We start from the raw sequence: 27,353 nt of genomic DNA, 5'->3' as shown, positions 1-27,353 counted from the left end.
ATCATAACAGCACCAACAGTAACTAGTACTAGGCATCACACAGAAAGATTTTTTTGTGTGGCCTGTCATATCAAATTATTACAACATAGTCTAAATTTTGGCTGCTGATCTGTAATAAAGAGTAAATATTAGCAAATCCAGGGAAAATAATAAAATGAGAATATAAAGAAGAGGGAAATAAACAAACATATATTGTAAAGTACAATATATGTAAGGTAAGATTGTTTAAAGTGATCCCTCGATTGAATATAAATCGAGGGAAGCTCTCATGGTCCAAATTTGTCCCATATACATGCAGATCGCGGCTGCAATAGGTGGCCCTATGGAACCCTCCACGGGGGTCCCGGATGGTACTATGCAGAGTACAAGATGTGGTGATGTGCCACCTATTCAGCCAAGAAATGGTTTATAAGTAATCATTTCGTTGATACCTGGGGGTTGTGTAGCATTCAATGTTTCAATCCAATAGCATTCTTTTTGAAGAATGCGCTTGTCCCAATTACCTCCACGGGGATCCTGGGGAATAACTTCTAGGACAAAAAATGATACAACGGAATTATCAAATTTATGGTACAGATTAATGTGTCTAGTGACACTGGTTTGATAAGTGCCTCCCTCCGAATGATAGACATGGTCCCCAATTCTTTGTCCTAGTTTGCGAATTGTCTTGCCGACATAGTAAGAGCCACATCGACAAGTCATTAAATAAACCAGTCCCTGTGTATTGCAGTCAGCATATTGTTTAGATTTTAGCCATTGGCCATTGGGCAGGCGGATACCATTACCACTGTGGATCCAAGGGCATCTACTGCAGGATCCGCAGGGGTATGTGCCTTTTTTATTACCATAGTAAGGGCTCTGAGTTGTATAATGACTTTTAACAAGATTATCCCTGAGGGATGTGGCTCTTCTGAAGACTAAATCGGGTCTAGGTTTGACATATTTATTTAGCGTGTGATCCTGTGTGAGGATAGGCCAGTGTTTGCGCAGGACATCACGAAGAATTTCCTCATGTGCGGAAAATCTCGTGATGAACCTCACATTCTCTTGGTCATCCCTAGAGGCGGTTTTGTACAGAAGTTCAGATCTTGATTTTGCCTTTGCCCGGTTAAATGCTTTTCTCAAGAGACTTTTTGAATAACCTCTGGCCAATAGCCTAGATCTTAGATGATTGGCCTGAGTATGGAACTTTATGTCGGTTGCACAATTTCTACGAATTCTGAGGTATTGCGCATATGGTATGCTTTTTATCAGGGGGGCGGGATGGGCACTTGCTGCGCACAGTATGGTGTTGCCTGCGCTGGGTTTTCGGTACAGATCTGTGTCGATATGGCCATTGGGCAGCAGAGAGATATTGAGATCCAAAAAAGAAATTTGATGATGGCTGATGGTGTGTGTAAATTTTAAATTGAGATCATTGTTGTCCAATGCTAATAAAAATTTCTCTAAGTCCTCTCTGCTGCCTGTCCAGATCAGTAGTAAATCGTCAATAAATCTGTACCAAATGAGGACATGGGACAGCCATTGCTCCATGTCCTCATTGGAAAAAACCAGACGCTCCCAGCCACCAAGGTAAAGGTTGGCATAGGACGGCGCGCAGCAAGTGCCCATCGCGACCCCCTGTATTTGCAAATATATCTGTTCTAAAAAAGTAAAATAATTTCTAGTCAAAATAAATCTGAGTAATTCAAGGACGAAATCCATAAGGGGCCAGGTAGTATGGTCTTGTTCTTTTAAGAAGGATTCAGTCATCCGGATGCCCTGCTCGTGCGGGATACTCGAGTATAAAGCCTCGATATCAATGGCTACGAGCAGGGCATCCGGAGGAACTTGAATCTCTTCCAAATGTTTGAGAAGATCAGTGGTATCACGTATGTATGAAGGTAAACCGCATACGTGAGGAATGAGGAATGAGTCGACAAATTTGCTGGCATTCTCAGTTAGTGATTCGTTACCAGATATGATAGGTCTACCTGGGGGGGATGAGATGTCTTTATGAACTTTCGGTAACGTATAGAACGTAGGAGTTTTTGGAAACTTGACGTTTAAAAATCTGTACACGTCTTTGTCTATTAATCCGGCTGTATAAGCATTGTTACAAAGAGATTTAAATTCTTCAATAAATCCTTGAATGCGTGTGGATTGAATGGGACGATACCAATCAGGGTTTTCCAGGACCTTCATGCACATCTGTTCATATTGACAAGGTGACATGATCACGATGTTGCCACCTTTGTCTGATGGCTTTATCAGTATGTTTTTGTTTGCTTTTAACTGTTTTAATGCAGTTTCTTGTTCGTGTGTTAAGTTGCTAGTTACAGGTGGCCAAGAAGTAGATTTCAGGTCCTGGGAAACCCTTTGGACGAAAGTCCAGATGTGAGGATTAATGGTTAGATCAGGAAATTTTTCTGATTTAGGTTTGAAAGTTTTTTTAGGGATCAAGGTACCCTGTGTGTGGGGGGGTTTTTTAGTGGAGGTCGAGGCATCAAAGACAGAGACCACCTCTGTGTTGCCCTCCTCATACAGGAGAACCAAATCTTTGAGGGCTCTGCTTTCGGCCATGGTAAGATGTTTAGTTTGTTCCGCTATTTGTCGTTCAAATTGTTTTTGTTTCCTATCGGTATCGAATATGTATCTAAACGTAAGGTTTCTTGCAAAAAGGTGCAAGTCCTTAATAGTTTCTGGGGTGTCGATGGGTTTTGAAGGACAAAAGCCAAGGCCTAACCCTAGAACATCTTCTTGTGCCTTTGTGAGATTGAAGTCAGTTAGATTAATGATATTAAAATTTTTTTTGGTGTTGTCAGTATTTGAACAGGAAATTAATTTGTTTGTGGTTTTATATAGATATCCAGGTTGCCCTGTTTGGAAATCTTGGTGATTGCACATTCATTGTCCTCTACTACCCACTATCCAACTGCGGGGGGCGATATCACTCAGCACTCCCAACGGATGTGTGGTCTCTGGACTGACAGACTTATGGGGCCATGTCCCCGCCCATGTCTGATCATGTGGCTGCGTACAGCTGCTCTTGCGGTTGTGGATTACGCAGCACGGCGCGCGCCTGTGCATTGGCGAGCGCCGTTAGAGACCTGACCCGACGCGATGTCGTCACTTCCGCCCGGAGGTGCGCATACGCGCCGGGTTGAGGGGATGTTCATAAGGTGGCGGGCAAACAATTCCCTTGCAGATGCCGGGGTATACACTAGCAGACCAGACACGAGGTAAGCGCTGGGAGCCATTCTTTGGATATGACAGACTTGCATATGCCTAGATTCATGCTCTCCTAATCTATATACAATCTGTTTTTTACTATACAGGCATTCAAGTGCCTCTTACCTCCTTAAAGGGAGCCTTCATCCGGAACACCCATACATCCCTCCATAATTGCTTATATGCAAACTTGGAGCCAAAAAAGAACTACTTGGAACATCATGATGTATTTATAGATACACTTGTATACTTCCAACTCAAGTTTGGTAAGCTTTAATCTTAATGGAGCTGTGTGTCCTTAAAGGCCTAGAGCCCCCCCCCCCTTGGCCACGGCATTACATAAATATTTTTATGCTCAACAGAAAGAAGTGCCACTTTGTCTGGCCATACAACCTCATGGGCATTCTATGACCTACCAGATACTGATACTATCACATACAGGTATTGTGACAATGTCACACATAACCTTTATTATTAAAATCACGCTACCCTAATGACCCCCTCCACATCCGTGGGTGAGGCGTTCACTGGGTGGATACCCCTGCATGTGTTTTGGTGGTGGGAACCCTAGACCTGTATGTGTTTGTGCATGCAAATAACCCCTCTGCATAAAACTGTTGATTACAATGTTCTCATAATATATTTCTATTGCACAGGAACTCTAAGGCAACCAATATAGTGTACAATTTTACACCCCTGAAGAAGCGGAGTGTTGAAACCCGCGAAACATGTTGGGTTAATGCCCGGTACCCTGTTTTGGGGCTATCGGAGCTTGCATAACATCGATACTGCCTGCAATGTTCAGAACTGTATGTAATTGATATGACTATGATGGTAATCTATTCTGTACAATTTTTTATTTTACAATAATCTTTTTCTCTTCTTTCTGTATGTAATTTTTAATGAAATAATAAAATTTATATATTTTTATACATGGTGGTTTTTCCATCGTTGATTCAAGTACCGTTAAAATCCCACTAGCCCTCTACTAATTTTCCTTCCTATCTCCCCCTTTTCCTCTCCATCCAACCCTCTGCCTTTCTTTTCTTTCCCTCTCCTCCCCTTTCCTTCTTTTGCCCCCCCCTCCTCCCTCCCTCCCCCCCCTCCTCCCTCCTCTTTCCTTCCTTTTTTCTATTTCCCCTTTTCCCTTCACTCCCTCCCTCTTTTTCCTTCTTTCCCCTCCACCATTTTTCTTTCAGCCCTCTTGCTTTCCCTTTTTCTTTCAACTTTTCCCCATTCTCCCTTTTTCTGCCAAATTTCACTATTTTCATTCCTTTTCTTCATTATTTCTAGACTTTCCTCACTTCAAACAAGGTGTCTGTGTTCGACCCTCACACCAGGGCTTTCACTCAACTCCTTGTTTTTTTGCATTATTATCAGGGATGTTGGTACCATAATACTATTATACAAACAAACATCTGTCTATATAATCTATCTGGGTGGATAACACACCCGAGGGCGCTCTCTTTGTTTCGGTTTGTCCGAATGTTTGTTTCATTTACCTTGTGACTATACATCGATAAGGTTGTAATGACTGCTGATCTATAATTTGAGCTTTCTAGGGATTTTCTATTTCATAAGTTTACATATTTTGATATTATAATTTAACTTCTTTTGATATTTCTATTCTTTATCTCTCACGTTCAAACGCTCTTTTCCTAGTACTGCTGATTGACGGCTGTATATGCGGCCATGGACCTAATGGGGAATGCCTGGACGGGCTTTATGGCAGATATTCAGTCCAATTGTGGGGTACGAACCAAAACTGAGGAAGATTTACAGGTATATTTAACAAAAATGCACAGTTTACTAAAACGGAAGTCTCATTTGTACTGGCACACCGAGTTTTTCTTAAAGTATATTAATGATAATATCAGCCCCCAGGGACTCAGGATACATAATTTACCAACTTTACGAGATCCCACAGAAAGTTTCAAAAAAGAATGGGAGGGCATTCTAAATACATGTAGTACAGATTTAATGAAGGCTCTGGTGACCCAGCACAAATCAGACATGGTAGTGCTGGACAAGGAGATTGAAGTCATGAACACTCAATTCGAACATGTATTTGATATACCTACCTTTGTCACTAGTTGGCAAGAGGTTAAAAACAAGTTGGAAGCTTTAAACAAGGAAATTTTTACCAAAAAACAACAAAAATACAATAAAGATAAACAGGCTTTTGTAGAAGGCTATGCCTACAGATGGACCACAAAGAATCACCCCTCACGGTCACGTAGACCCCCAACACGTAACACCACAGAGAACACAGAAGAACACATGGAGTCTGACTCCTCACTTTCCAGTTCTGTATCACATTTATCACAGGGCTCAAGACACAGTGTCACAGCCACACACAATCGCACTAAATCACAAAAACGTGGAAGGGGAGGAATGGGCCCCTCACCTAACCAATCTAACAAAAATAGCAAGAAAAAACCAGACACTCATGCACAACTTCTCACACCCTCACAAATGCCAAACTTGACACCGACTGTTCAAAAAATCCTCTCAAAAGGCCTTAACTCCAATACTCAAACTGAAAATGATGATGGTTTTTTAGTGCTACCCCACACCCCAATCACCAAGATTTCCAAACAGGGCAACCTGGATATCTATATAAAACCACAAACAAATTAATTTCCTGTTCAAATACTGACAACACCAAAAAAAATTTTAATATCATTAATCTAACTGACTTCAATCTCACAAAGGCACAAGAAGATGTTCTAGGGTTAGGCCTTGGCTTTTGTCCTTCAAAACCCATCGACACCCCAGAAACTATTAAGGACTTGCACCTTTTTGCAAGAAACCTTACGTTTAGATACATATTCGATACCGATAGGAAACAAAAACAATTTGAACGACAAATAGCGGAACAAACTAAACATCTTACCATGGCCGAAAGCAGAGCCCTCAAAGATTTGGTTCTCCTGTATGAGGAGGGCAACACAGAGGTGGTCTCTGTCTTTGATGCCTCGACCTCCACTAAAAAACCCCCCCACACACAGGGTACCTTGATCCCTAAAAAAACTTTCAAACCTAAATCAGAAAAATTTCCTGATCTAACCATTAATCCTCACATCTGGACTTTCGTCCAAAGGGTTTCCCAGGACCTGAAATCTACTTCTTGGCCACCTGTAACTAGCAACTTAACACACGAACAAGAAACTGCATTAAAACAGTTAAAAGCAAACAAAAACATACTGATAAAGCCATCAGACAAAGGTGGCAACATCGTGATCATGTCACCTTGTCAATATGAACAGATGTGCATGAAGGTCCTGGAAAACCCTGATTGGTATCGTCCCATTCAATCCACACGCATTCAAGGATTTATTGAAGAATTTAAATCTCTTTGTAACAATGCTTATACAGCCGGATTAATAGACAAAGACGTGTACAGATTTTTAAACGTCAAGTTTCCAAAAACTCCTACGTTCTATACGTTACCGAAAGTTCATAAAGACATCTCATCCCCCCCAGGTAGACCTATCATATCTGGTAACGAATCACTAACTGAGAATGCCAGCAAATTTGTCGACTCATTCCTCATTCCTCACGTATGCGGTTTACCTTCATACATACGTGATACCACTGATCTTCTCAAACATTTGGAAGAGATTCAAGTTCCTCCGGATGCCCTGCTCGTAGCCATTGATATCGAGGCTTTATACTCGAGTATCCCGCACGAGCAGGGCATCCGGATGACTGAATCCTTCTTAAAAGAACAAGACCATACTACCTGGCCCCTTATGGATTTCGTCCTTGAATTACTCAGATTTATTTTGACTAGAAATTATTTTACTTTTTTAGAACAGATATATTTGCAAATACAGGGGGTCGCGATGGGCACTTGCTGCGCGCCGTCCTATGCCAACCTTTACCTTGGTGGCTGGGAGCGTCTGGTTTTTTCCAATGAGGACATGGAGCAATGGCTGTCCCATGTCCTCATTTGGTACAGATTTATTGACGATTTACTACTGATCTGGACAGGCAGCAGAGAGGACTTAGAGAAATTTTTATTAGCATTGGACAACAATGATCTCAATTTAAAATTTACACACACCATCAGCCATCATCAAATTTCTTTTTTGGATCTCAATATCTCTCTGCTGCCCAATGGCCATATCGACACAGATCTGTACCGAAAACCCAGCGCAGGCAACACCATACTGTGCGCAGCAAGTGCCCATCCCGCCCCCCTGATAAAAAGCATACCATATGCGCAATACCTCAGAATTCGTAGAAATTGTGCAACCGACATAAAGTTCCATACTCAGGCCAATCATCTAAGATCTAGGCTATTGGCCAGAGGTTATTCAAAAAGTCTCTTGAGAAAAGCATTTAACCGGGCAAAGGCAAAATCAAGATCTGAACTTCTGTACAAAACCGCCTCTAGGGATGACCAAGAGAATGTGAGGTTCATCACGAGATTTTCCGCACATGAGGAAATTCTTCGTGATGTCCTGCGCAAACACTGGCCTATCCTCACACAGGATCACACGCTAAATAAATATGTCAAACCTAGACCCGATTTAGTCTTCAGAAGAGCCACATCCCTCAGGGATAATCTTGTTAAAAGTCATTATACAACTCAGAGCCCTTACTATGGTAATAAAAAAGGCACATACCCCTGCGGATCCTGCAGTAGATGCCCTTGGATCCACAGTGGTAATGGTATCCGCCTGCCCAATGGCCAATGGCTAAAATCTAAACAATATGCTGACTGCAATACACAGGGACTGGTTTATTTAATGACTTGTCGATGTGGCTCTTACTATGTCGGCAAGACAATTCGCAAACTAGGACAAAGAATTGGGGACCATGTCTATCATTCGGAGGGAGGCACTTATCAAACCAGTGTCACTAGACACATTAATCTGTACCATAAATTTGATAATTCCGTTGTATCATTTTTTGTCCTAGAAGTTATTCCCCAGGATCCCCGTGGAGGTAATTGGGACAAGCGCATTCTTCAAAAAGAATGCTATTGGATTGAAACATTGAATGCTACACAACCCCCAGGTATCAACGAAATGATTACTTATAAACCATTTCTTGGCTGAATAGGTGGCACATCACCACAACTTGTACTCTGCATAGTACCATCCGGGACCCCCGTGGAGGGTTCCATAGGGCCACCTATTGCAGCCGCGATCTGCATGTATATGGGACAAATTTGGACCATGAGAGCTTCCCTCGATTTATATTCAATCGAGGGATCACTTTAAACAATCTTACCTTACATATATTGTACTTTACAATATATGTTTGTTTATTTCCCTCTTCTTTATATTCTCATTTTATTATTTTCCCTGGATTTGCTAATATTTACTCTTTATTACAGATCAGCAGCCAAAATTTAGACTATGTTGTAATAATTTGATATGACAGGCCACACAAAAAAATCTTTCTGTGTGATGCCTAGTACTAGTTACTGTTGGTGCTGTTATGATTGGGAACAATCTCAGCATCCTACAATATACCCTTGAATACATGTATTTTTGCAAATATTTCTTCAATATTGGTGTTTCATGTTCATATATGTATATATTATTGTCATATTGTTGTATTTTTCTAACATTCATAAGAATCATTTTCCACCTATACAGGATCTGATTTCCGCATTGGAGCTTTGGTATGCACATTCATTGTCCTCTACTTCCCACTATCCAACTGCGGGGGGCGATATCACTCAGCACTCCCAACGGATGTGTGGTCTCTGGACTGACAGACTTATGGGGCCATGTCCCCGCCCATGTCTGATCATGTGGCTGCGTACAGCTGCTCTTGCGGTTGTGGATTACGCAGCACGGCGCGCGCCTGTGCATTGGCGAGCGCCGTTAGAGACCTGACCCGACGCGATGTCGTCACTTCCGCCCGGAGGTGCGCATACGCGCCGGGTTGAGGGGATGTTCATAAGGTGGCGGGCAAACAATTCCCTTGCAGATGCCGGGGTATACACTAGCAGACCAGACACGAGGTAAGCGCTGGGAGCCATTCTTTGGATATGACAGACTTGCATATGCCTAGATTCATGCTCTCCTAATCTATATACAATCTGTTTTTTACTATACAGGCATTCAAGTGCCTCTTACCTCCTTAAAGGGAGCCTTCATCCGGAACACCCATACATCCCTCCATAATTGCTTATATGCAAACTTGGAGCCAAAAAAGAACTACTTGGAACATCATGATGTATTTATAGATACACTTGTATACTTCCAACTCAAGTTTGGTAAGCTTTAATCTTAATGGAGCTGTGTGTCCTTAAAGGCCTAGAGCCCCCCCCCCCTTGGCCACGGCATTACATAAATATTTTTATGCTCAACAGAAAGAAGTGCCACTTTGTCTGGCCATACAACCTCATGGGCATTCTATGACCTACCAGATACTGATACTATCACATACAGGTATTGTGACAATGTCACACATAACCTTTATTATTAAAATCACGCTACCCTAATGACCCCCTCCACATCCGTGGGTGAGGCGTTCACTGGGTGGATACCCCTGCATGTGTTTTGGTGGTGGGAACCCTAGACCTGTATGTGTTTGTGCATGCAAATAACCCCTCTGCATAAAACTGTTGATTACAATGTTCTCATAATATATTTCTATTGCACAGGAACTCTAAGGCAACCAATATAGTGTACAATTTTACACCCCTGAAGAAGCGGAGTGTTGAAACCCGCGAAACATGTTGGGTTAATGCCCGGTACCCTGTTTTGGGGCTATCGGAGCTTGCATAACATCGATACTGCCTGCAATGTTCAGAACTGTATGTAATTGATATGACTATGATGGTAATCTATTCTGTACAATTTTTTATTTTACAATAATCTTTTTCTCTTCTTTCTGTATGTAATTTTTAATGGAATAATAAAATTTATATATTTTTATACATGGTGGTTTTTCCATCGTTGATTCAAGTACCGTTAAAATCCCACTAGCCCTCTACTAATTTTCCTTCCTATCTCCCCCTTTTCCTCTCCATCCAACCCTCTGCCTTTCTTTTCTTTCCCTCTCCTCCCCTTTCCTTCTTTTGCCCCCCCCTCCTCCCTCCCTCCCCCCCCTCCTCCCTCCTCTTTCCTTCCTTTTTTCTATTTCCCCTTTTCCCTTCACTCCCTCCCTCTTTTTCCTTCTTTCCCCTCCACCATTTTTCTTTCAGCCCTCTTGCTTTCCCTTTTTCTTTCAACTTTTCCCCATTCTCCCTTTTTCTGCCAAATTTCACTATTTTCATTCCTTTTCTTCATTATTTCTAGACTTTCCTCACTTCAAACAAGGTGTCTGTGTTCGACCCTCACACCAGGGCTTTCACTCAACTCCTTGTTTTTTTGCATTATTATCAGGGATGTTGGTACCATAATACTATTATACAAACAAACATCTGTCTATATAAACTTGTTAGTGTTACAAGGTCTCAGGTGTGAATGGGGAGCAGGTGTGTTAAATTTGGTGTTATCGCTCTCACTCTCTCATACTGGTCACTGGAAGTTCAACATGACACCTCATGGCAAAGAACTCTCTGAGGATCGAAACAAAAAGAATTATTGTTCTACATAAAGGTGACCTAGGCCAGTGATGGCGAACCTTGGCACCCCAGTTGTTTTGGAACTACATTTTCCATGATGCTTAACTACACTGCAGAGTGCATGAGCATCATGGGAAATGTAGTTCCAAAACATCTGGGGTGCCAAGGTTCGCCATCACTGGCCTAGGCTGTAAGAAGATTGCCAAGACCCTGAAACTGAGCTGCAGCACAGTGCTCAAGACCATACAGCGGATTAACAGGACTGGATCCACTCAGAACAGACCTTGCCATGGTCGAGCAAAGGAGTTGCGTGCACGTGCTCAGTGTCATATCCAGAGGTTGTCTTTGGGAAATAGAAGTATGAGTGCTGCCAGCATTGCTGCAGAGGTTGAAGGGGTGGGGGGGTCAGCCTGTTAGTGCTCAGACCATACACCGCACACTGCATCAAATTGGTCTGCATGGCTGTCGTTCCAGAAGGAAGCCTCTTCTAAAGATGATGCACAAGAAAGCCCGCAAACAATTTGCTGAAGACAGGTAGACTAAGGACATGAATTACTAGAACCATGACCTGTGGTCTGATGAGACCAAGGTGAACTTATTTGGTCCAGATGGTGTCAAGCGTGTGTGTTTGCAACCAGGTTAGGAGTACAAAGACAAGTGTGTCTTGACTACAGTCAAGCATGGTGGTGGAAGTGTCATAATCTGGGGCTGCATGAGTGCTGCTGGCACTGGGGAGCTACAGTTAATTGAGGGAACCATGAATGCCAACACGTACTGTGACATACTGAAGCAGAGCATGATCCCCTCCCTTTGGAGACTGGGCCACAGGGCAGTATTCCAATGTGATAATGACCCCAAACACACTTTCAAGATGACCACTGTCATGCTAAAGAAGCTGCGGGTAAAGGTGATTGACTGGCCAAGCATGTCTCCAGACCTAAACCCTACTGAGCATCTGTGAGGCATCCTCAAATGGAAGGTGGAGGAGAGCAAGGTCTCTAACATCCACCAGCTCTGTGATGTCATCATGGAGGAGTGGAAGAGAAGTCCAGTGGTAACCTGTGAAGCTCTGGTAAACTCCATGCCCAATGGTGGCCACACAAAATGTTGACACTTTGGGTCCAATTTAGACATTTTCACTCAGGGGTGTACTCACTTTTGTTGCCAGCGGTTTAGACAAATTTACACTGTTATGCAAGCTGTACACTCAATACTTTACATTGTAGCAAAGTGTAATTTCTTCAGTGTTGTAACATGAAAAAATAAAATCAAATATTTACAAAAATGTGGGGGTGTATTCACTTTTGTGAGATACTGTATATGTATATATATATATATATATATATATATATATATAGAGAGAGAGAGAGAGAGAGAGAGAGAGAGAGAGAGAGAGTTGTATCTAATCTTCAAGCCTAAAATGTGCATTTTAATGTTTACCAAAAAATTGCGAAAACGGCTCCGGTTATGGTGGGACACTGCTTAACCCCCTCTCACCTGGCCACGGCATCTTTATTTAGGGTATTAAGTCTGGGGAAGGGGGGGGAGGGAGGGGGTGTGAAGGTCTACCTGATCACGTGAGCACTGTTATTGGATGTCACAGTGGTCACATGATCAGGAGGCGGTCAAACCGGCTCCCGATCATTACTAGAGTCCAGGAGCTGCCTTTAACAGTTCAGTCTGCGGCTCCTGATCATTACTAAAGACCAATAGCTGCCTTTGACAGTGCGGTCCCTGTGCTTGGAGCATGCAGTGAGCACACTCTCAGTACAGAATCCTCTGCTGCCGATCGGAGTGTATGTGTGGCATGTTGGTGTTAAAGCCCACCCTTTTTTCTGATGCACATATGCCAGAGGTTAAATATATATGTTTATAGACAGAAAGATTGTAGCATCGGGCAACATGCTTCAAATATGAAAATGCTTAGTGGGGAATTCAATAAAGCTGTTGCGCCACTTTTCTGCCGTCAAATGTAAAAGTAGAGCTAAATAAAACCAGCTCTCTTCTGGCTCGTAGAAAGAAAAACTGGCTAAGCATGACAGAGGGAACTGGTCTATGATTATGATCACTGGTGTATCAAGCTGGTTTCCATTATGCATTGCATTGTTGGTATAAATGTAATCTAATATGAGGTTGTGTTGTTACATTCCTATTGTTGTTGTAGACATATGTGCTATTTTTTAGCTACTGGGGATGCACTAAAAATCTCAGTAAACCTTCTGTACAAATAACATTTTTCACTGAGTTTTTATGGGTGTTTAATTTGCTGATGTTGACGTGCTTAACTACCTCGATATTTGAAAATGAGAATTTTATGCATATTTTTGGAGGTGATCAACACAGCAGATGAGAGACTGGTATGATTCTCCATCATAGATTGGGGATATAAATATTGGGGTGATCCTATTAGCATAAAAACATTTAATGTTTATTTATCAGCAGGGCATTTTTTCAGCGGGAACGCGGGGGAACGAAGGTCCCGCACCTCAGGGTCTATTGATGCTGGCTGCTGGGGGATCTATTCTATCTGAAGGGGATCAATTTTTCAGGGGGGTATATTGTTGCTGGTGGAGAATCTATGTTTGCTGGGGGAGGGTCTTATATTGCTGGGGGGGTCAGTTATTGCTAGCAGAGATCTACTGTTGAGGGAGGGGTCTATTGTTGCTGGCTGCTAGAGAGTCTAATATTGCTGGATGTTGGTAGATCTGTTGTTGCTGCTGGGGGCAGGGGCGAATCCAGAGTCAGGTCTCGGGAGGGGCCCTGCTAGAAAATAGGGTGTTGCTTACAGAACTGTTTTTAATGTATCATAGAGTCTTAACCTTGTTTTTTTAAACAGTGACACGTTTAAAATTATTCCACTTCCTCTCAGCCCGGAGGAGGTAGGGAAGAATAGTGAGACCTGCCAACCATAGTAATGAAAGCAGTAAGGCCAGCCGCGACAGTGGCGGCGGTCTTAACACTTTTATCAAATTCCCTGTCTGGTACTGCTGGTGGGTTCTGCTGGTGGGTACTGCTGGCTGGTGCTGGTGGGTACTGCTGGCAGGTACTGTTAGCTGGTACTGCTGGTGGGTTCTGCTGGATGGTACTGCTGGTGGGTACTGCTGGCTGGTGCTGGTGGGTACTGCTGGCTAGTACTGCTGGTGGGTTCTGTTGGCTGGTACTGCTGGTGGGTAATGCTGACTGGTACTGCTGGTGGGTTCTGCTGGCTGGTACTGCTGGCTGGTGGGTACTGCTGGCTGGTACTACTTGCCAGTATTGCTAGCGGGTACTGCTGGCTGGTACTACTGGCCGGTACTGCTAGCGGGTACTGCTGGCTGCTACTGCTGGTGGGTTCTGCTGGCTGGTACTGCTGGTGGGTACTGCTGGCTGGTGCTGGTGGGTACTGCTGGCTGGTACTGCTGGTGGGTACCTCTGGCTGGTGCTGGTGGGTACTGCTGGCTGGTACTACTGGCTGGTGCTGGCTGGCACTGCTGGTGGGTACTGCTGACTTATACTGCAGGCGGCTACTGCTGGCAGGTACTGTTGGTGGGTACTGTTGGTGGGTACCGCTAGATGGTACTGCTGGTGGTTACTGCTGGCTGGTGCTGACGGGTACTTCTGGTGGGTACTGTTGGTGTGTACTGCTGGCGGGTACTGCTGGCTGGTACTGCTAGTGGGTACTGCTGGCTGGTACTGCTGTGGGTACTGCTGGTGGGTATCGATGGTGGGTACTGCTGGATGGTACTGCTGGTGGGTACTGCTGGCGGGTACCGATGGTGGGTATTGCTGGCTGGTTCCCGACCCACCATTCCTGAGCATCAGCGTGACAGGAGCCATGCTGGAGGAAGCATGCGGCTGCAGTAGAGAGCAGAGTCTCCTGTATGGCTCCTGTCACAGGCAGAGTACATCCGCCGGTGACAGGAGTCGGCACTATACAGGAAGCATCGGCTTTGCTTCCTTTAGTGCCGGCTCCATTCTTCACAGTTCACACTGATGCTTGGGGATGGCGGGTCGGGAACCCGCAATCTGGGCTTACTGACCCGCCATCCCTGAGCAGAGGAGTCAATAATATTTTCTCGGGGGTGCAATTGCCCTATTGCACCCCCCCTGGATCCGCCCCTGGCTGGGGGTCTGTTGTTGCTGCAGGGGGGGGGGGTTGTTTTGGGGTGGTCTGGAGGGGGCTCTATTGTTACTGGCTAATACTGGCTACTGCTTTTCTTGTTATCAGGGGCAGAGAAAAGGGGTGACTCAGAAAGGGGGAAACCCTGCACCTATTCTCTGAGAAAAAAAAGCCCTGTTTATTCGTTATTTAGCAGGGAGGTGATTGTGTACACAAAAACTGGTGTTGCACCAACTCTAAAGTATTTAAGTGCATTAGAAAACCATAATCATTTTATATCCTGTAATGTATATTATTAAAAAACACGAACAGATAAAGTGCATGAGTAGAGAAGTGCTTGTAGGAAATATTACCAATATTGTAACATGTGAGAGGTGCAATGAGATGTGAGCAATCCCAATTGTAACTGTAAGCAAACATTTTACGTAACAGAAAATTAATTGTATTCATTAATTCATGTATTTTTTTATTTTTTTTAGCCTGGACAATGTCCAAGTTCAATAGAAGGAGACAAGAGTGATATTATTTTTTTTGCAAGATTGTTCAGCATGGGGCACAATGCTTACAAGTTTGAGTCATCTCTACACGAGAGCCACTTTTTGGCTATCAAAGAAGAAAATGGTAAACGGGTACCTTACCTCAAACTCTGCCCTACCGATGAAGTAGATGAATCTGCAAGGTTTCATTTAAATTTACAAAACCGAACCATCTAAATCCAGCTCCATGCATGTAAACCACCAATGTAGTGTCAAACTTCAACAGACTTCTGACATTCCATGCAATTCTGTAATTAAGTAATTAGGTCAGTCTTCCGACATACAGTATACTTTCCTTTAGCATCCATCAGGCTAAGGTAAAAGGAGCAAAACTTGTAAAGCCAAAACTTTATATTTAGTTTCGAATAGAGCAGGGAAAGGGTAAAGTGACACTAAATAGTATTCTAATGTTTAAAAATAATCCATACACATTCACTATTTAATGGGCCTGCATTCTATTTTCCATTAATTTGTTTCTTACTGTGATCTTCTGCCTCCATGTGGCCTCCTATGTGCGTTCCTCAACCTCATTTTTCCCCTCACTTCCATCTGTTTGGAATAAGCAGTGTGCATTAGTTGCAGGCATATGCTTTGATCCATGTACACTGCGAACCCCATAGTCCATTGTCCCTTGTCTATCTCTGGAGTAGGATAGGGAGGGTGGTATAATATTTAGGGAGAGCCCGGGACCACCAGCCATCCATGTTGGTAAAAGCAAAAGTCTTTAATTTCTCAAAAAGTAAACAAAAAAGCTTACTTTAGTATGGAAAAACAAAAATGATTCCAAACCTGCCCCACCACAGGGTTTTTAAAGTTCTTCGCAATTTGCAACACCCACAACTTGACACGGTGTGGTAGGTTTGCTAATTTTTGGCTTCTGGGTACCCAAGTTTGACCCTCCCAATGAAAAATATTATCTACAGGCCTGGCCATACCAGGACAATCCCGGGGTAACTGCAAATCAGTTTTGCCATTTAGCCAGATCACCCCGGAACACCTCACCCTACATAGGTGGTAAACCGTGAGTACTTTATCTTGTGAGTGAGTATGTGCTTCATCCCCTAAAAAGATGACGACCCAAACAAAGGGAACACATACCTCCCATCCAGGACCATCCCTAGCCTCCTATACAGTGGCAACATTCCCACATACAATGGGAGACTGAACGTAGCCACCCTCCAAAAGGAGTTGAATCACAGCAGCAAAAAAAAAAAGGGGGACTTACATGAGGCTGGGAGAATATATAGTTGAATAGAATATTTTTTTTTTTTTCAAACCAGAGTTTAGTGTCACTTTAAAACCTCTGTCAGTTTACTTTTAGCTGTTTGTGGCCTCTTGGGGAGATTTCCTTCTACTTTCTGTCCCTGAGACACAACAGGAAATGGGAGGAGAATTATCCTCTTAAGCTTACCATGCAGTATGTAATATGATTGTACGATCTCCTTTAGATCTACCACCCAATATGTAATGTTAGGGGGTCTGCATATTGGATACAAGGTGAGGGGATTGTACTTGTTGGTCCTCCTATACCATAGTTTTGGTAAATTTAGAGGAGACTGTACAGAGATCACTAGACTATAATAGGTGCCCAATTGGAAAATTCACATTCACCCTTTATACTACCTAATGGGGACATGGAGAGTAATAAAAACCCAACCGAGGTCCTAACCCTTCATCACTATGTCTATGCTAACCAGAGTTCAGCTTGTACAGAAAAGTGAATTCTAATTGGTTGCAATCTGTAGCTGCAGTTTTCTGTTTTCACAGTTTTACTATGGTTCATATGTACTCCCCAATCCTTTCTGCAGCAGTTTATTCATTTATAGAAGCAGAAAATGTAATGGGATCTGTGATTTTTCTTCAACTATTATCTTTGCTTGTTACATTAGACCAGTGATGGCGAACCTTGGCACCCCAGAACTTGGAACTACATTTCCCATAATGCTGATGTACTCTGCACTGTCTCATGGGAAATGTAGTTCCAAAACATCTGGGGTGCCAAGGTTCGCCATCAATGCATTAGACCATATGGATGTCAATGATTTAGGTTATTGTATAGTTATTAGATTTTGTAAAAGTATATTTGTTTTGTATGTACTATTTGTATATTGTATATCATTTTTTTTACTAATAAATATTTATCACACGACAAAGGATTCTCAGAGAACTATGAATTATTTAACCATTTCAAGTCCGGACACCTTCACGGCCTTCCAGTCTAGGCTATTGTTCAGTTTTCAGCGCTGTCATACTTTGAATGCAACACTGTATACAAATTACATTTTTATATATTTTTTTAAACAGATAGAATTTTCTTTTGGTGGTATTTAATTGCCACTTTAATTGCAACTGGTTTTTGCTACAGAAATTAACCACTTCCCGCCCGCCCTATTACAAAATGACGGCGGGAATGTGGTTGTGTTATCCTGACCGGACGTCATATGACGGCGGCAGGATAACACAGCTCTGGGCGCCCCCCGGGGGCGCGCAGAGCGGCGATCGGTGATGCGAGGTGTCAGTCTGACACCCTGCATCTCCGATCTCGGTAAAGAGCCTCTGACGGAGGCTCTTTACCATGTGATCAGCCGTGTCGTGGTCACATAGTAAATAGGAACAGCTGTTGATCGGCTTTCCTTAGTTCGTGCCTGACAGGCACGAGTAAAGGAGCGCCGATCGGCGGCTCCCCTGACAGGGGGGGGGGGGTCGGCAATGGTAATCAGATCATTGATTACCAGTGCAGACCCTCGGGGGGGGGATGCCACTAGATCCACCAGGGATGCCCACTATGACCCCAGGGATGCCCACTATGACCCCAGGGATGCCCACTATGGCCACCAGGGATGGCAATCAGGGCTCAGGGAGCCCCCCATAGCCCTCCCCATCAGTGCTGCCCACCAGTGCCCTCCCTGTCAGTGCTGCCCACAAGTGCCCATCATTGCCATCCTTTAGTGTCGCCCACCAGTGCCCATTATTGCCCACCAGTGCCGCCTATCAGTGCCCATTAGTGCCCAACAGTGCCGCCCGTCAGTGCCAATCAGTGCCGCCCATCAGTGCCCATCAGTGCCCATCAGTGCCGCCTATCAGTGCCCATTAGTGCCCATCAGTGCCACCTATCAGTGCCCATCAGTGCCACCTATCAGTGCCCATCAATGCCGCCTATCAGTGCCTAGCAGTGCCGCCTATCAGTGCCCACCAATGCTGCATATCTGTGCTACCTATCAGTGCCACATATCAGTGCCTATCAGTGCCGCATATCAGTGCCGCCTATCAGTGCCGCCTATCAGTGCCACCCCATCAGTGCCACCCCATCAGTGCCTCCTCATCAGTGCCTGTCAGTGCAGTCTCATCAGTGCTCATCAGTGCAGGAAAAAACGTATTTATTTACAAAATTGTATAACATAAACAAAAAAACTTTTTTTTTTTTTTCAAAATTTTCGGTCTTTTTTTATTTGTTTAGCAAAAAGGAAAAAACCCAGAGGTGATCAAATACCACCAAAAGAAAGCTCTATTTGTGGGGGGAAAATGACATTAATTTGGTGTAGGTACAGTGTTGCATGACCGCGCAATTGTCATTCAAAATGCAACAGCGCTAAAAGGGGAAAATTGGCCTGGGCAGGAAGGGAGGGAAGTGCCCTGTATTAAAGTGGTTAAAAAAGATTGAAAATTCTGAAAAAAAAACAAAAACGTGTTTTTCTTAGCATGTGTTATAAAATTTTGTAAGTAAATAATCTTTGTTCATAAATGTTGGCCAAATGTCTGCTACATTTCTTTGCTAAAAATAACCAAAATTGGTGTACTGTATATTATTTAGTCTGTATAAAAGTTGTAGAGTCTACAACCTATGATATAAACGAGGGGTCTTCCCGCACTTTTATATTTTCGTTGGAAATGGTGAGGGTGGGAGAAGTAGTAATTGGTCGTGTGTGAGAGTGTCATATGAATAGTCTGTCTGGCAAGCCGGCTGACCTGGCAGTTTAGTAAAAGTGATACATTTTGTTTTTGAAATTCTTAATAAAAAGAGTGTGAAAACTTTTTGATGAACCCTCGTATATTTGATCCGTTTTGATGTACTGACTGTCTATCTAATTTCTTCAGGCCCTAATATGCCAAAACAATACAAATAACTCCCAAATTACCCCTTTTCAGAAAGTTGATAGCCCAAAGTGTTTAATAAGAGGCATTGTGAATTTTTTGAAGTTATGATTTTTGCCACACTTTTTGGAAAATTAAGAAAGTAATTTTTTTTTCACAACGTTTTCATTCTAACAAGTTATTTCTTACACACAGCACTGGCATACTTACAATTACACCCCAAAATACATTCTGTTCCCCTCAGTATAGGGCAGTGTTTCTCAACTCCGGTCCTCAGGGGCGCTCAGTTTTTTTCTTCCACTCTGGTGCTTTTTTTTTTTTTGCACGGACACGGATGACATTTGTGTCATCCGCTCCATATGTCCGCATATCATCCCATCCATTTGCGGATGATATACGGACATAATGTATGTCTATGGGCATTGCGGATGTCAGCGGATGACACCGCTGACATCCGATTTTGCATCCGTTCTGTTTTTTTTAACCGAACAAAAATAGGGTTCTGTTCCCTTCCAAAAAAAGGAAAAGAACTGAAAGGACGAAAATCGGATGTCAGCGAACGGTCATCCGCTGACATCCGCAATCCCATAGACATTCATTATGTCCGTAAATCACCCGCAAACAGATGGGGTGATTTACGGACATACGGAACGTCCGTGTGAAAGAGCCCTAACAGGCCAGGTTTGCAAGAAAACTGAAATACATTACAGGTGATATAATTTGCTGTTCAGTGGTTGCAGTATTCTAGTCTGCATCTACCCAAGGTAATACTTAATATCTGGCCTGTTAGTGTGCCCTGAGGACTGGAGTTGAGAAACCCTGGTATAGGGATACAACCAGTGGCGGCCGGCCCATAGGGGGCGCAGGGGCACCGCCCCCCCCAAAAAAAGAAGATAAAAAGAGATTTAAAAAAATGTGCATTTTCAGCCACTAGGGGCGCCAGACCTAGTGGTGGGTATGGGGGGAGGGTGGGTTTTTGACCCCACGTGAGCCGAATAGAGGCGCCAATTGGCGGCCTTCTGGGGGGAGTGTCGGGGCACAGAGAAATGCGCCCTGACACTCCCCACTTTACTGGACTCCTGGCTGTGATTGGTCCAGACTCCAGCCTGGACCAATCACAGGAGGACATCCCGGGATAGTCCTTTGGTCACGTGACGCGTGGGGGCGGTACACCGCCCCAGCGTCACGTCCTTCCCGCCTGCCATCACAGAGAGAGGGGAGCCGCGTGAGGAGTCGGACGGACTCCACTGGATCCAGCCGGACCCGCCCGAAGCAGTCTCGCACCGGTCGCCGGAAGAAGCTGAGCTGACGGTGACCTGTCCTCTAACGCGAGGTGACCACCTGACCGGAGGACCGGAATGTTCGTCTCCGGCGCAAAGGTAAGAGAAGGCACCGGGACCAGCTGCACTAGCGCTGGCAAGTGGCAATGGATGGAGCTATGGAGGATGGTGCTGGATGGTAGAGTGCTGCGGGAGGTGCATGCATGGCTGCACTGTGCACAGTGCAGCCATGCATGCACCTCCCGCAGCACTCTATTATCCAGCACCATCCTCCATCCATTGCCACTTGCCAGCCCACTAGCCCAGTACTGTCTGCTTTGAAGGGGGCACGCACGCTGGTCTCTGCATTGAAAGGGGGCATGTATGCTGGTCACTACATTGAGGGGCATGTATACTGGTCACTGCATTGAAAGGGTACATGTATACTGGTCACTACATTGAAAGGGGCCTGTACGCTTGTCACTGAATTGAAAGGGGGCCTGTATGCTTGTCACTGCATTGAAAGGGGGTCTGTACGCTGGTCACTACATTGAAAGGGGGCATGTACGCTGGTCACTGCATTGAAAGGGGGCCTGTACGCTGGTCACTACATTGAAAGGGGGCATGTACGCTGGTCACTGCATTGAAAGGGGGCATGTACGCTGGTCACTGCATTGAAAGGGGGCCTGTACTGTGAGATTAGTGCTAGGGGGTCTGTACTGTGGGGTTTGTGCTAGGGGGTCTGTACTGTGTGGTTTGTGCTAGGGGATTTGTACTGTGGGGTTTGTGCTAGGGGGTCTGTACTGTGGGATTAGTGCTAGTGGGCCTGTACTGTGGGGTTTGTGCTAGGGGGCCTGTACTGTGGGGTTTGTGCTAGGGGGTCTGTACTGTGGGATTAGTGTTAGGGGGTCTGTACTGTGGGGTTTGTGCTAGGGGGTCTGTACTGTGGGATTAGTGCTAGGGGGCCTGTACTGTGGGGTTTGTGCTCGGGGGTCTGTACTGTGGGGTTTGTGCCAGTGGCGGAGCTAGACTTTTAAAACAGGGGTGGCTAGGTATTATTTTGGGGGGTCAATATACAAAGTGTAATTTAGTGTCAGATTCATCCACCGCAATGTCGCAGTCCCTCTAATAATCGCTGATCGCTGCGATTACTAGTAAAGACAGGATACAGGTGGTGGTGATCAGAGGATTTAGACAGGATACAGGTGGCGATCAGAGGATACAGACAGGATACAGGTTTGCCCCCAATGATTATTGCAGAGTGCCACAGCAATGCCCCCAATGATTATTGCAGAGTCCCACAGCCTTGCCCCCAATGATTATTGCAGAGTGCCACAGCAATGCCCCCAATGATTATTGCAGAGTGCTACAGCAATGCCCCCAATGATTATTGCAGAGTGCCACAGCCTTGCCCCCAATGATTATTGCAGAGTGCCACAGCCTTGCCCCCAATGATTATTGCAGAGTGCCACAGCCTTGCCCCCAATGATTATTGCAGAGTGCCACAGCCTTGCCCCCAATGATTATTGCAGAGTGCCACAGCATTGCCCCCAATGATTATTGCAGAGTGCCACAGCAATGCCCCCAATGATTATTGCAGAGTGCCACAGCCTTGCCCCCAATGATTATTGCAGAGTGCTACAGTAATGCCCCCAATGATTATTGCAGAGTGCCACAGCCTTGCCCCCAATGATTATTGCAGAGTGCCACAGTAATTCCCCCAATTATTATTGCAGAGTGCCACAGCCTTGCCCCCAATGATTATTGCAGAGTGCCACAGCCTTGCCCCCAATGATTATTGCAGAGTGCCACAACCTTGCCCCCAATGATTATTGCAGAGTGCCACAGCCACAGCATTTGCCCGCAATCATTGCAGAGTGCCAGCGTCCCCCCCCCGTCCCCCCCGTGAGACCGGCTTACTTACCTCACGGACGGACGGTCATCACAGCAGCTTCTCATCGGTCCGCGGCTCCCTGCATCTTCTCAGTCCTCCCGCCGGCGCCTCCTCGACCAATGGCACGGCGTTTGCCATTCGGCCAATCAGGAAGCGGGAGGACCCGCTCCCTGATTGGCCGGAGGAGGATCCATGTGACAATAGCGAATTTTCATTCGCTATTGTCACAGAATGGGCCGGCTCGGCCTCGGGACGCACTGCTCTGCTGCTCCCTGACCCTGGCCGCCAGGTTAGAGGGATCAGCCGGTTCTGCGAACCGGCTGATCCCACCACTGCCTGTGATTCCTCCGCTGCCAGCCATGCACCTGTCCAGGATCGGGGTGGCAACAGGGGTGGCAGGGACTTTTTCTGGGGTGTCAATTGCCACCCCAGCTAACCCTCTGGCTCCGCCACTGGTTTGTGCTAGGGGGTCTGTACTGTGGGGTTTGTGCTAGGGGGCCTGTACTGTGGGGTTTGTGCTAGGGGGCCTGTACTGTGGGGTTTTTGCTAGGGGGTCTGTACTGTGGGGTTTGTGCTAGGGGGCCTGTACTGTGGGGTTTGTGCTAGGGGGCCTGTACTGTGGGGTTTGTGCTAGGGGGCCTGTACTGTGGGGTTTGTGCTAGGGGGTCTGTACTGTGGGGTTTGTGCTAGGGGGTCTGTACTGTGGGGTTTGTGCTAGGGGGTCTGTACTGTGCGGTTTGTGCCACTCTCAGTCAGTGTATCCCATAATAGGGTGTCTCTCACAGTATATCCCATAATAAGAAGATTATACACCCCAAATCGGTGTATATCCTTCACGCCTATGGTGGTCCTATTGTAGGGAGGTGATAAAGGGTGGGTTATTTAAGTAATAGCAGCTGCTATAGAGTGAGTAGTAGTTGAGAGGATAAAACCCCAATAGTGGGATTTATATAGCGCTTGCTAATATTACTCTAGAATAAACAGTAAAGGTCATCAAGGTGATATGAATAATAAATAATGTGTATAACAAGTGGATGTGTTATGTAAGATGCACAATAAATATAATAAATTACTAAAATTAATATGCACAGAAATTCCACAGTAATATTCACAATAAAAATTTGCACTATTGTGCACAATAGGTACTACTTAATTATAAAGTGCATAGTGATGTCAATAAATAAATAAGGATAAGATTGTGCCACAAAATGTCCAAAATGCAAAGTTCATGTGTGAGTGATGCGGTGGTGATTAGTGACACTGAGTGTGTGGTGGTGATTAGGGACTATAGGAGTGTTAGGGACACTGTAACTGGTGTGGCGGTTGTCAGGAAAAAACAAAAACAAAAAAAATATACATATTTTTTACATTTTGTATTTTTTTTCTTATATATTTTTTTTAATACTATCAGCCTAGCAGTACAGTGTTACCATAGTGATACTGTAATACTCTTAGGGGGTGATCAGCATATTTTTTTTTTCTACACTGTGATTGCTTTTACAGCCACAATGGCTGTAAAAGCAATATTTCTCACTCTCTCTGGCTGTATTCCTGCAGCCATTGACAAATACTGTGATAGCTGTAATTAACCACAACTATTACAGTGTACAAAACTGCTGTGATTGGCCCTGTACCATGTGTTCTCTGTGACCAATCACAGAGATCACACAGTAGTAAACAATGATGCCAGGAACTGACATATTGTTTACTACTGTCCATGTGATCTCTGATTGAATACAGTGATCACATGGCACGAGGACTACTCATAGTGGCTTGGTACAATCAGTTGGTAGACACAATGAGAACAATAATTGCATGCTGTGTGATCCCAGGGAGCTTGCACAAGCAGCGGATGTTATGGGGACATACGGGTACGGTGCTTCTGTCGTCCAGCCATTTATGTACAGACAGTGGCCAGACAAAAAGCGGTCAAAGAGACAGCAAAGCAGAAGCATTTTTCCTTCAGAAACACAGGAAATAGGAGCAAAAAGGAAGGGGAGACTGGAGGACGCCTTGCAACTTGTTCCCACTGTGTGTGTAAATTTGAAACCACAGCTACTGGGATCTGTAAACTACAAGCTTCTTTGAGCAAAGCAGATAAGAATGCACAGCTGATCATTTGGAGTGGATACCAGAGCTCCATCTGCTGCCTGTATATAGGAAATGAAAATAATAATTTAAATATTTCATATGCATCATGGGAAATGTAGTTCCAAAACATCTGGGGTGCCAAGGTTTGCCATCACTGGCCTAGGCCATCTTTATGTAGAGCAACAATTCTTTTTTTCAGATCCTCAGAGAGTTCTTTGCCATGAGGTGCCATGTTGAGATTCCAGTGACCAGTATGAAAGAGTGAGAGCGATAACACCAAATTTAACACACCTTCTCCCCATTCACACCTGAGACCTTGTAACACTAACGAGTCACATGACACCAGGGAGGGAAAATGGCTATTTGATCCTAATTTGGACATTTTCACTTGTGGAGTGTACTCACTTTTGCTGTGTGTTGAGTTATTTTGAGGGGACAGCAAATTTACACTGTTATACAAGCTGTACACTCACTACTTTACATTGTAGCAAAGTGTCATTTCTTCAATGCTGTCACATTAAAAGATATAATAAAATATTTACAAAAATGTGAGGGGTGTCCTCACTTTTGTGAGATACCGTACACAGGTTGAACTGGATGGACTATGGTCTTCATTCAAACTTAACTACTATGTTAAAAGTGACAGTTTGTGTCCGACTGTCCACCACAATATTGGTGAAGACATTTGATTTTTTTAATTTTTTTTATTGAAAGTGTTTTATAGCAGAAAGTAAAAAATATATATTTTTTTTTTCAAAATTGCGAGTATTTTAGTTGTTTGCAGTGCAAAAAATAAAAACAATAGAGGTTATCAAATACCATGGAAAAAAAAGGACATACATTTTATTTGGATACAGCGTTGCACGATCGTGCAATTGTCAGTTAGAATAGGGCAGTGCCGTATCACAAAAAATGCCCTGGATATTAAGGGGGGTAAACCTTCCGGAGGGCCAGTTCACACCAGTGCTCTTGGGGTGTTGCCTAATGCAACACCACAAGGTTAAAAAAACAATCCCACTATCATGAATAAAACCCTCCAATTTAAATCTGCTGCTGCCTGTAATCTACTAATGAATGTTATTAAAACAACTAAAACTAAATATCTCTAAAGATCTGGCTTGGTCTACCATAAAGTTGAAATAAAGTTAAAGTTACTCCTGCCATTTTTTCTACTTTCCCTCTTTGGCTTCACTGTTTTTGCGAGCTAGAAGACAGAAAACAATTTTACAATCGAACACCTTTTCTGGATAATTAAAGTCATTAAAAGTCATAAACTCCTGAATCTCACATCCACTCTCAGCCACCGCCTCTCTCACAATTTTTTCATCAAGTGGGAAAACTGGTAATTTTGTCTCACCGACTACATAAAACGAGGTCCCTAGGTAATCGGTGATAACTAGATGACCCCCGGGTCTGATCAGAGATACAATGTTCCTTAGGATAGTTTTAAAATGTTCAACATTCTTGGAAACACAGCTAATACACGAGCCAGTGATCACACAGTCTGTCAGGGGAAGGGAATTTGGCTCTAGGGGATTGGCTTTGGTGATATCACACTTCATTAGTGAGACTTTCTTGCGTATCTTCTCTGCCTTCTCCTCCTCTGTGGACCTAGAATTGAGAATATCAGAATCACTACAGGTATTCGAAAAAATGAACATGCTGACATTTTTATTTTATTAAAGTAACTAGATACAATTGAAATTCAGTTTTTTTAAAGCCAGATTTGTGCACTAAATCCAACACCGATAATGGGAAAGCATTGTGAATTATTATAGTAACACCAGTGCTGTATTTTGGTCTAGGCAGACAAGGCCCAGGCCTAGGGTGGCACTTTGCTGGGGGGCGTCAAAAAAGCCCCCCTCCACCTTAGACTCTATTGGCCACTAGTTGCTAGAGCTGCCTCTCTCATCCCCCTCTCTCTCACCTGCCCTCTCTCTTTCTCTCTCACCATCCCTTTCTCTCTCTCATCACCCCTCTCTCTCTCACTCCCCCTCTCATCGCCCTTCTCTCCCCCCCCTCTCTCCCTCACATCCCCCTCTCTCTCGCTCTCTCATCCCCCTCTCTCTCATCCCCCTGCTCTCTCTCTCACACCCCCTCTCTCTCTCATCCCCCCTCTCTCTCTCACCCCCCCCTCTCTCTCATCCCCCACCCTCTCTCTGTCTCTAATCCCCTCTCTCACCCCCCTCTCTTTCTCATCCCCCTCTCTTTCACTCCCTCTTTCTCTCATCCGCCCTCTCTCTCTCATCCCCCCCTCTCTCTCACTCCCTCACCCACCCCCCTCTCTCTCTCCCACCCCCTCTCACCCCCCCATGAGATCTCAGGGGTTCGTGCTGGGACTTGTAGTCCTTCAATTTTGGATGGAGTCACATCCATTAAAAAGAAAGGAGTGGGGCACATTTACATAGGAGGGGGGCGCCCAATTTTAGTCTTGCCTAGGGCAGCACAAAACTAAAATACACCACTGAGTAACACCATAGTTTCATAAATGTGACTCCAGAAATCACCCACTGGCCACCACCGAACTATCATCAGACACCTCATTTCACAGACACAGTGTACAGAGCCGATTTGAGTGGCTCTGTATCATGTGATCAATCATATGGTATAGAGCTCCTTGGATCTGAACTGTACA

General features: G+C 44.4%; 2 protein-coding genes across 2 annotated transcripts in view; one reads left to right on the top strand and one right to left on the bottom strand.

Annotated features, from left to right (window-relative positions):
• Positions 1-15,635, top strand: part of IL18 (interleukin 18) — a gene marked incomplete at its 5' end in the record, with an annotated part of 77,818 nt that extends 62,183 nt beyond the window's left edge. Inside the window, one exon of the mRNA XM_082273965.1 lies at positions 15,326-15,635. Within this exon, the coding sequence (XP_082130091.1) occupies positions 15,326-15,559 (234 nt within the window). The 3' untranslated portion in view covers positions 15,560-15,635. The remainder of the gene's footprint in view (positions 1-15,325) is intronic.
• Positions 15,636-25,887: 10,252 nt separating this feature from the next.
• LOC309568296 (uncharacterized protein) overlaps positions 25,888-27,353 on the bottom strand; it is a gene marked incomplete at its 3' end in the record, with an annotated part of 101,471 nt that continues 100,005 nt past the window's right edge. Inside the window, exon 7 of the mRNA XM_082273964.1 lies at positions 25,888-26,329. Coding sequence (XP_082130090.1) covers positions 25,888-26,329 — 442 coding nt within the window. The remainder of the gene's footprint in view (positions 26,330-27,353) is intronic.

This window comes from Pelophylax lessonae, assembly GCF_965119305.1.
Source record: "Pelophylax lessonae genome assembly, chromosome: 12".
Classification (NCBI taxonomy): Eukaryota; Metazoa; Chordata; class Amphibia; order Anura; family Ranidae; genus Pelophylax; species Pelophylax lessonae.
Note: the sequence above shows the minus strand (reverse complement) of the source record. Positions and strands in the feature narration are given on the sequence as shown.